This window comes from Manduca sexta, chromosome 9 (assembly GCF_014839805.1).
Source record: "Manduca sexta isolate Smith_Timp_Sample1 chromosome 9, JHU_Msex_v1.0, whole genome shotgun sequence".
Classification (NCBI taxonomy): domain Eukaryota; kingdom Metazoa; phylum Arthropoda; class Insecta; order Lepidoptera; family Sphingidae; genus Manduca; species Manduca sexta.
The window spans coordinates 197,683-209,340 of NC_051123.1; the positions used below are offsets into that span (position 1 = coordinate 197,683).

An 11,658-nucleotide genomic window follows, 5' to 3' on the forward strand; every position below is an offset into this window, starting at 1 on the left:
CAGTGTTTTGTCTTACATATTTGATGATAAAATCCCACAACAATAGTAAATGTAAGTACCAAACGAAGTTCAGTCTATATTCAATTTTCGGAAAGTCCCAGCGAGTCCGCAGTACTGTGATCTATACACCTCGGTCTGACGAACTCCTTCTTTAGCTCTAATCTCTCTCATTTCTTTAAAATAGTCCACATTCTTCTTTTCGCTTAGCTCTTCCACCCATTTATCTGAAAAATATTCATTAAATTATTTAATGGTTTAAAGGTTTTTTATCCGTGTATGGCAAAGAGACCGCTCTGCACATGATGGTAAGTAACTGGGGTCCAATAGAATGTCGACTGACGAGAGTTGATTACCCCTCGGCAGTCGAGACAATAGGGGACCGTCCTGTGATTGATTTTGTACATTATTCTATATGTAATGGTTAATAATACTAAAAAGAAATCCTGCTGCGAAAACTACAATAAAATTGGTTAAAAAATGAGCCAGTAATTCATATTTCAAATATTACTATGTGCCGAAGTGGGCGCGATGTGGGGATATCGCTTCATCCCTTTCTTTTCGCACGCGTCGTAATGCCCGATGACGTCAACACACGTGGGTATTGCGCCTCTTTTCTGTTTCTCCTTACTTGCCCCTTCTACCGAAATTGAAACCTTATAACTTGTTGATTTTTACCAGATTTAAATAATTTTTCTGTGTTATAATTTATATAACGTAATATTTGATAATAATAAAGAACAAAATGAGTCCGGTCCCCTATTGCCTGTTGGAACTGGATAATCACAGGCTGATCACAGAACGCGACACACGTGGACCACTATGGCGGGTTTTAACACCTTGTGTACGGTGATCGTTATCCGGGCGGATATAAAATATATCCTACCACCAGTAAAAACCAAAAAAGGTCTGCAATAAAGTAAATTATTTTTAACGCTGTCAAATTAATATCATCCGCCACAGTATTTTGTGTGCTATGGATATTAAGTACTATTATTGCATAAACAGATATAAATTTAGAGGCAGCGGTATTGAGTTACCCAAAAGCGTATTTGACTTATTTTGAATTATTTTTCTGACTTCGGTGGCGTAGCTGTACTGCATGCGCGATACGGCAGTGCTCTGAGGTCGTGGGTTCGAATCCCAGGTCGGGCAAAGTGATATTTGGGGTTTTCTGCTCAGTATCAACGAGGTGCCTGGAATTTGTGCCCAATATAGCGATAGGGCTGGCCCCCTATCATATCATAGGACGGAATACACTAGGCGAAAAGTGGGTGCACCCTGGTTACGCCTCTACATACCTTTGGAGATAAATGCGTGTTGTATCCACGTGTGAATCCTTTATCATACTGATAATATTTTTCTATTCATCGTTGTCACATTTTCTCTGTGCTGGATTTCTATACTGTTGCAAGATAATGATTTATTATGTTTACGTGAATGTTAGACATTGAAATTAAACTAATTTTCAGATTCTATCGCGGTTAGTATTTTATTTTTCTCCCCAACAAAAATAACATCCGAAAATTAGTTTAATTTCACTGTTGCAAGATGTTACAAATCAAGTGAACGATATGTACAGACATCATAACAGTAACGCATTCATGTGAAAAATTATAATATCTTTTTATAACGCCTCCTTAGATCATGATTTTGTCACCCGCATTGCTATGGAGGGAAGTGGACAATTAATATTTCCAACTCCTCCCTATCTTTCTATTTGATTAATTTTGTTGCGGGATAATGACATATTAGTTTTCCCTGAGACTCGCCGAGCTTCACGCTCAGTGTCATAAGCCTGCCACTGCTGATCCTGGCTTACAGGAGTTGTAGTGGTGGGTGTGAGGGCGGAGAAGTCTCGTAATATATTTTATAAACCAAAAAAATTATACCTTCATTCCTTATACATACGTTTACTAACCGACATTATTAATAATAGATCTCAATCGCTTTTTCGAATTATATCAAAAAATGAACCAATCATAAAAAAGTATTTTTGACACGCTTACAAATAGCTTATTTTGATTGGTTCATTCTCGGAAGAAGATTGAGATTGGGATCGTTTATTGAAAATGGCTGTAAATTTTACACAGGACTTGAGAGAATGGGACGAAAAGCAGAGGCCTAAGTATGTCACGTAGTGGAAATGATGGTTGAAATGATGATCATGGTATCCACATGTGTACGAATCACTATACACTGTCATTTTGACATTGCCTTACTAAACAAAACTATAAATCTTCTTGAAAATAACATCGGTAGACAACGGCTTGGCTGTGCTTCTAGCATTGCTTCAGTCTATGGTGGCACATACCGATTACCATCAGGCGTAAAGGGTTCCCCTTTAAAGAGTTTTACACTTTTTTTAATTATATTAAATTATATTCAATTGAAATAATTAGGGTACCTTTCAACCCTCACGCACAACGGCTCGACCTAATACGGGCTAAGTGGGGAAAAAGGAGACCCTCAACATAGAACAAAGAACCTTTCAACCCGATTAACGGGTCCCTTGATATGTATTTCCAAAACTGATACTCACCATAAAGCGTCAACAAGGATTCTTCGTCACCTCCATACTCCGCCGGCAGTATCTCCTTCGACACCACCTCGTATAATGACTCCACAGTCTTGTGAACTCGCATCCTCTCACTCAGTTTAGCACTCAGCACTGATCTCATCAGTCGGAGCAGCACTTCCACCGCCCGTGATGACGTCACGTAGTGTATCCCTTTTATCCTCATGTCGTAGCCTTCCTGGAATGATGGTTAAATGGAATGGTATATGATTTTTTTTTAAGCGAAGTTTTGATATATTTGTGTACTGTTTGAATCTATGCTGATATTTAAAGCTAAAGAGTTTGTTTGAATGCGCTTATATCCGGAACTTTCAAATCGAATTTTGATTTTTTTTACTACTAGGAAGCTACATTACTCCTGAATGGTAGAGGCTACTTTTCATTTCCAAAATATATTATTTATACCGAAAAATATTTTTCACAGTCACGGAGCTGGAGACAAAAGCTATTAGGTGGTAATATCACCTCTTTTAACTATATTTATGGCAGACAATGTGGCCGCTTCCAATAGGTCAATCTGGAAATCTTAGGGAGGACTAATAGGGGGAGGCCCATTTTCAGCAGTGGACATCCTGATGATTATGATGATGGGAGACACTATCGTTTCAATTCTCTACAGTTTTATACCTGTATTCATTTATAAGTTCTTTCTCTATATCGAAGAAACATACAAAAAAAGGTTTACAAAACAGGCAAAACATATTTAAAAAAAATTGTATAGCAAAAAAAATGCTTATAATATTGCTACGAATATGTAGTAAACAAGTTTATTTATAAGCCAAGGTACTTAGTACATATTCTTATTTCCGCCTAAAATGGTAATGGTAGATATTAAAGTATTGTCTCGTCAATTTCATTGTCACCACATTGAAACTATTTCGCACGTTAAACGATATTAGCACATAAATATATATGTCCGTGAGACGTTTTTAATGATGAATTAAACTATGCTACTATAAACTTAGCGGCGAAGACCCAGTTCGGAGTAAAGCGAACTGCCGAGAATATCTGCAGGTTTATAACCCAAGGCCACGCACCTCTGACGTTACTGAATTCATATGTCTTTGTGAATTATCGCTTGCTGTAACTGTGATGGAATACATTGTGAGGATATCTACATTCTTAAGTTCTCTATAATAATTTCGAAGGTATGTGAAGTCTGCCAACTCGCAACAGACGAGCATGGTCTACCTTAATAATAATGTAATAATATCAGCCCTGTATTATATACTTGCCCACTGCTGAGCACGGGCCTCCTCTACTACTGAGAGGGATTAGGCCTTAGTCCACCACGCTGGCCTAGTGCGGGTTGGTAGACTCCACACACCTTCGAAATTCCTATAGAGGAACTTCTCAGATGTGCAGGTTTCCTCACGTTTTTCTTCACCGTTAAAGCGAACGATAAACTCACAAAGAATACACACATGATTTTTTAGAAAAGTCAGAGGTGTGTGCCCTTGGGATTTGAAGCTGCGGACATTCGTCTTGGCAGTCCGTTTCACAACCAACTAGGCTATCGCCACTTTTACTACCTGGTCTACCTTACCCTACGCCCTTCATAGTAGACGAGACCAATGCCCAGCGGTAGGACTGTATATTGACGTTTAAAACACTAATTGACTTGTGCATCATTTTTCGCGGCATTAAGTTTCAAACATATTTCAAATCACTGTTTATGTGAGGTCGTATCTCTTACCATCGGGCAGCAAGCTCGTCACGTCATTCAAACCAATTAAAAATATCGACGATCATAATCTTCGCATGTCTGAGATCATACGTATCAACAGCTATAAAACCATAAAGTTATTTTATACCGTGGCAATGGTCAAGATGTTGCGCAACTCTGTCAGGCTGAGGCTGTAGCTGAGGCGCAACACGTTGATATCCCTAATGTCTGCGATTAACACTAGCCCGTTGCAGTAGTCGTACTCCTTAAGTCAGATTAGCTAGGGATTTTGACTAAAGGGGCAGCGGCAGCGGGCGCAAACAAAAAAAGATCCTTCAAACGCGAGCCACCTGTATAAGCGCGAGTCTTTTTCTAGGGTGGTCAAAACCGTATCTGCCGCACATCCTTCCCCGCTCCCCTTAGCTATCCTTATGACAACAGCACTGATAGCAGTCTGTAAAGTCTGTCTACTTGAAGGTTAATACATATTTATTTAAAAAAGGGCCAAATAATCCACGGCATGCCCAGCCTTTTTCTTTGAATGCAAAAAACTAAATTTCTCAAGATGCAATGTAACTAACTGGCATTATATAAGAATGTTACTTACAAGCACTCCAAACCTGAAGATGTCAGTGTATGACGTCAGTCCATCTTTACGAAACTTGCCTATATATACGCGGTAATGCTCAGGAGTCAACTTTGGAAGAAGCCCTTGAATGCTGGAAACAGAGTTCAGTATTTCCACTTAATCAATAACGCAATGCGCAGACACTGTCAACTACAAAGAACACGAGCATAAAACAAAGTCCCCTTTTCTGTCTGTCTATATGTTATAGATTTTCTCAAAATCTATTGACGGGATTTTTATGAAATTTTGTATGGAGATGGTTGAAGACCTTGGGAAGGTTATAGACTACTTTTTATCCCGGGAAAATATATAGCGGGACTTTTATCCCGGAAAACTCCTCCACGCGGGATAAACGTTTAATATAAATTTGATACGTCTCAGCACCTCACAACTTGGTACCTCTCTGCGTTCCTTACAAATAGTCTTGAGGACAGACTAACAACAAAGTTATCCTACAAGGGTCCCTTTGGAGTTTTATTTGTATTTATCTCCAGAAAATTCAACAAATGTTTCTTGCTTCAGGTCTTGATGGTGCAAGCTTCAGCGTTTAGCAAATACGTTGGAAATGTTACAGTATTGATTACTAACCAGTAACTCTTTAAATGCCCTAGTTCGTCTCTAGCGTGGCATTTCTCGAAAAATGTCGGCATTATCGTCTTCAGCGCGCAAAGTTGATCGATTTGTGTCTTTGCTCGTTCCACTGAACCTTTGTTTATTATTATTGTCTTTTCTAAATAACTTCTTGCTGGAACAAAGTGCAGGTATAAATAGATACTACGTCAATTAACTGTAATGGGTAATAAGATTTTACAGCGATTCTTTCCTAGAACAAAATAAAAGTTTAAAATAAATGTAGTGTGGCGAAAAGTAGACGAGACACAAGTCTTTATCACCGAAGAGGCAGGTAGGGGCGCAATTAAGGCACCCACTTCTCGCCTTATTGTTCCATCCCATGATATGATAAGGTGCTAGCATATCGCAATATCGGCCACAAATTTCCAACTCCGAGCTGATACTGAGCAGAAAAATCCAATACCAATGCCCGTCCCGGTTTTCAAACCCGAGACATCAGAATGGTCATGGACACGCAATGCAACCACGCTACAAAGGCAGTCAGAAATGTAGACTTATTATAATTTAATCCAGGACTTGTTTTTATTTACTTATAAATGGAGTTTATTCAACGAGTATTAACAAAAAAACTCCACAAATTATACATATTTTATAATATAGCAGCAAGAAAATCATTTACTTAAAAACGGTCATAATAGTTTGTAACGCATCATCATCACACGCGACGATATAATATAATCTTTCCACATAAATTCTATAAATATATTATGTAATCAAACTCAATTTTTTTTGTTTAGAACACGACTAAATTTAAATTTCAAAATCAACGTTATTCTTTTTTTAAAAATGGCCAATTATTTTTAATAGACAATAATTTAATTCTTAAAAGCAAAAAACAGTATTTATTGACTTACTAAAATTCCTCTTTCGATAATGGCTCTGTTTCTTCACCCATTCATCCAATAAATCCACGGCTTCCTTCACTTCCAATTGTGTGTTAAAATTGCACAATTTCCGAACGCACTCCATTGTGTCTGGATGGAATTGTAAAATAGGATTTTTCGGGATCCGTTCCATAGCGAACTGCACCACAGATAAATTTGAACTGGTACTATTCTCGATGAATCGTAATCACGTTTACTGGCAATATAAAACCTTCATGGTAGATGCGTATATATAGACAAAAAACATTAAACTGTTTGTGTCTTGATGGCATATAATAATAATTTGTTTTTTTTTTTGTTCACCACGATTACGATCTACCGTTTAACCTGCTTTGTTACTATCATGACAAAGCTTCAACAATATTAAATTTGAACTGACAAGTCAGAAACTCGAAGAAGATTTTCATAAACAAAACTAGTTCTTTTTATGTTCTGATAGCGAGCAAAGTCGCGAGCGAATATGAATTCTTCGAAACACTACTAACATGGACCATTAACCTTCTTTTTTTTAAAGTCATTCAAGTTTTAATTTAATAAGTGTTTACATGGCTGTTTAATTATTTTCTTGTATCGCACAACTATTTTGAAATATAAAACTGGCACACGAGTTACCGGCGAGAATATGCAAAGATTTAAGAGTAAATTTAAAAAATCTATTTTAGTTCTTTTTACAAATTTTGAATTACCAAAATGTTTCTTATTTAATAATTTTGGTTACAAATTATAATGATGTGTTCGGCGGAGATTAACCGACAATTTAATAACCTTTTTAATCGTGAAACAATATTTACAATATAAAAAAAATACTGCCAAAGTAAAATTAACTTATTGTAGAAAAAAAAATTTTTTCCTACTCAATATGTGCCCGAATTTTCGGGGATAAAAATAAATGGCGTGACTGTGTTAATAAAAATTATGAAAAACTACGATCGTGGTAACACTAATTGTTTTTTTCACCTTTTATACGATCAAATTTAATTAATCTGTTGAAATACCGGTTTTATGAATAAACATACGTTGTCAAGGATCACAACTTTTGTTTCTAGATCTCATTAAAATTATTTTTTAGGAATTTAATAGTATTTTTAAAGAGTCGATAGACCGAATTAAATCCTTATTTACATAATCGTTTTTTATATAATTAAGTGAAACTTATTACATATATAAATATATAATATAATATCAGCCATGTATTATATAAGTACTGTGCAACTGCTGGGCACGGGCCTCCTCTATTACCAAGAGGGATTAGGTTTTTATCCACCATGCTGTCATAGTGCGGATTGGTAGACTTCACACACCCTAACAATTCCTAGAGGGAACTTCTCAGGTATGCAGGTTTCCTCACGATGTTTTCCTTCACCGTTAAAGCCAGCGATAATTCACAATACACAAATATTTTTTAGAACAGTCAGAAGTGAGATTTTTGAGATTTGAACTTGTGGACATTAGTCTCGGCGGTCCGTTCTACACCCAACTAAGCTATCGTCGCTATCATACATACTCAGTATCACGCCTCTATCCCAAAGCGGTAGGCAAAGACTATGTATTGCCAGTTTGCACAATTCTAGCATACTTCTCTCACTTCCTCCACTTTCATCAATCTTTTCATGCATTCCTGCCGGTTCAGGGTACTTTTACAAACACCTTACATACACAAAATACATTAACGAAAAAATACCACGAATCTATGGTTATTTTTTAGTTTAAGCTATGTAGGCGGCTACGCCGTTTCTTTTTGCCCCACCCTATATACCACAGTTGATGCTACGACCAAGAACGGGTGCGCTATGTGCATTGAAACAAAAAAGGTGGATTTCGCTCTTCTTAACATTTTTGAGACTTCTGTTTGATTTTGTGGACCTTATCATACTAGCATTAGAAGCGTTATGAGAACGGAGTCCGAATTACCCCGCGAAGGTCCGATCTTTTCTATGGGTTTTAAATTTCTATACAGATATTATCATATATTTTTAAGCTTACACAGAGAGAATTGGAAGATGATTAAATTATCACATAAAATAGCAATCATAATAACCAGTTTCATGTATAAAATGTTGGTATTGCTTAAATATTTTATGAGAAAAAAAAATATTTTCGAGACTCCTCGCAACACACCGAAAAACCGTCCGAAATTAGCCGAACGCACTCTATATATATATACCTTACATAATACAAGCATAATTAATCTATGACTAGCTTTTGCCAGCTCCGCCTGCGTGAAAGAATTTCCGAGATAAATATTTTCTCGGGATAAAATGATCTATAGCAATCAGAACTAATGTAGCATCCTATTAGTGAAAAAATAATTCAAATCAGTTTTGTACTTCCTGAGATTAGCGCGTTAAAACTTAAATATTTTTATTACATATCTATACGTTGTCCGAGCTCAATATTGGCAAGACGAATGCAAGGTAGTTAACCTCCAACTTAGTCAACCTCCAACCACTGCACTGTCGCGGCTAGTCGGCTTACTAACTTTTTGTATTTTTATAAATAAAATGCCTTCCTGTGTTTTTAAACGATCTACAAATTATACTCCAACTGTGAATGAAAAAAAAGTTTTATTTCATACGTTAGTAATAAGTATACACTATTTAACTTATTTTGAACTAATAAATGCATTTTATTCGACTGTCATGGCGACCAGAGACCAATAAACTAGATGGCCATGGCGGTCGACGCTCGGGCCGTATCAATGTGAGCTGCTAGGGCTATATAAGTATGTGACTATATTAAATAGTGCGCTGTATGTGCAATTTTCTTAGTCTATGACGCGTCTATTTGTAAAACGTCATTGCTTTCAAACAAACTCTTCAGCTTTATATTATAGATCAAAGACAATAAACAGTATAGTTAGTTGTAAACCGAACAACAGGACCAATTGGTAATAAAGTCGGTGTTGCCATGGAAAATTTCTGCAATGACTGTGTGAGAAAATAAGTAAATAAAAATAAGTCGTTTTTGTATTCGAAATGGCCGTGTGACAAGTCATAGCGTCCTTAGATATTAATAGAAAAATGTTGGAAATTGTAACTTCTGTTGTGACAATATTATTTTTATAGTCTATTTTTATAAGTGTTTATGAGTTTTGTTTGCTTGGTTACCACTCACTCCGAAATAAACACTAGTGTATTTACCGATCTTTGTACTATGTGTATAATATTCATACCATAGTGAGTAGGTTAGTTTTTGCAATTAATAAATCAGTCTGCCGCTAGCTCCCGTGTTTCATTGTCGCTACATTGGCGACGAAGACGGAATATTTTTTCTAACGCATTTAATCGTGTCTTATATATCATAGCATATCAGTGTTTTAAAATGCCTATTGGAAAATTGGAACGGTTCAATTTGAACTCAAAGCAGTAGCCAGCCTATATACGTCGAGTAAATCAGTACATTTTATTAAATGACATCAATAATAGTTTTTTTTTACTCAACTTTATTACTAACTTGGAACATATCGACGGTTGAAAGGCTAATTTGATTTAAGCGACATTTTTTCGAAAAAAATTACAATTCGGCTAATTTCGGACGGTTTTTCGGTGTCTCGAAAATATTTTTTTTCTCATAAACTATTTAAGCGATACCAACATTTTATACATGAAACTGGTTATTATTAATGCTACTTTATGTGATAATTTAATCATCCTCCAATTCTCTCTGTGTAAGCTTAAACATATATGATAATATCAGTATAGAAATTTAAAACCCTTAGAAAATATCGGACCTTCGCGGGATAAGTTCGGACTCCGTTCTAATAACGCTTCTAATGCTATTATGATAAGGTCGGACGGTGGAACGGACTGCCGAGACGAATGTCCCCAGGTTCAAGTCCCAAGGGCACACACCTCTGACTTTTCTAAAAAATTATGTGTGTAGTCTTTGTTAATTATAGCCTTGCTTTAACGGTGAAGGAAAACATCGTGAGGAAACCTGCATACCTGAGAAATTCTCTATAGGAATTTTGAAGGCGTGTGAAATCTATCAATCCGCACTAGACCAGCGTGGTGGACTAAGGCCTAATCCCTCTCAGTAGTGGCCCTTGCCCAACACTGAGACAGTATATAATACAGGGCTGATATTATTATATTATTTAATTATAATATATCAGTTTAATAACCACGAATCCATTTGCGTGTATTTAACCTAAACCTGTAACATTAATTAACAAGGATGGCATGCAACTTAAGTTTAATATAACCTACGTTTAATTACTGCGCTGAAATTCAATTAAGTTCAGACAGTCACAGGACGAACATTGTCAAAATGGAGTATAGGGTTGGTTTATATGGCTACGTTTTAAACGATCCTCGGATCTATATCGAAGATATAAGGTTCATAATACCACTCATCAATTACCGTAACAAATTTGATAAGTAAATACTAGGAATGGATAGAATAAAAAAATTATCTTTCCTTCTGAAAATGTTCAGTCTTCGCTTGTTTCATGTTTTATAATCAATTTAGGGTTTTTTTTTTATATTTAAACTAATTTGGTTCTAAGCATATAGTGATTGCTGGATAAATTACTTAGTAATTACCTATCGCCCCTTCTGCACATACTTGAAGTATCTATAAATAAAAAACCAGTACCAAGTTTCCACTCTATTATATTGAGTTCCAAATGAAGGCTCCATTTTAAAATAAATTCCTTATTACATAATTTTTGTAGATGTTATCGAAACTCTTAGCAACATATATTTTTAATATATTTTTTTGCATTTTAAAGTGGTGATTAGCGATGTCACGCAGTTTTTTTTTCCTTTTAGTCTTTGTGTTCCTACATAAGGCCGGTTTTCGGTCACAAGTCATAATAGTATCGGATTGTAATAGGAAATGTTATTAAGGAGGTATATTATAATAATACTCTGGCGACCTATAAAAAGTATATAAAATAAATTCAGTAGTTTCGGAGCTGTGCGCTAGAAAACACACAGATACGAAATAATAATTATTCTATTACACTTCTTTAGTCACACCCGTTCTTTTTATTACTTGTCTTTCAATGTCAATACTGGATAAAGTCGAGCACAAATGAATTACATTAATCTGAATTATCAAATATCAACCTGAGAATCTATAAGCAAATGGAAAAACATTAAACAGATTTTAAATATTTTATAAAATTTCAAATATATTCAAAATTTTATTAAAGGATTGTCCGGGCTTTCAGCCTCTTTCCTTTTTTTTCTAATTATATACAGACATGTCAGAATCTATACTATTATATAAAGCTGAAGAGTTTGTTTGTTTGTTTGTTTGTTTGTTT

At 35.7% G+C, this 11,658-nt stretch overlaps 1 protein-coding gene across 1 annotated transcript; it reads right to left on the bottom strand.

Annotated features, from left to right (window-relative positions):
- Positions 1-10: 10 nt before the first annotated feature.
- On the bottom strand, positions 11-6,703 carry LOC119188839. Its single transcript, XM_037436879.1, has 6 exons — positions 6,357-6,703; positions 5,458-5,614; positions 4,849-4,960; positions 4,390-4,506; positions 2,540-2,753; positions 11-224 (listed from the first exon to the last, which is right to left on the bottom strand). The coding sequence occupies exons 1-6, from the start codon at positions 6,517-6,519 to the stop codon at positions 70-72; spliced, it is 918 nt and encodes a 305-aa protein (XP_037292776.1). The 5' UTR covers positions 6,520-6,703; the 3' UTR covers positions 11-69.
- Positions 6,704-11,658: the final 4,955 nt, after the last annotated feature.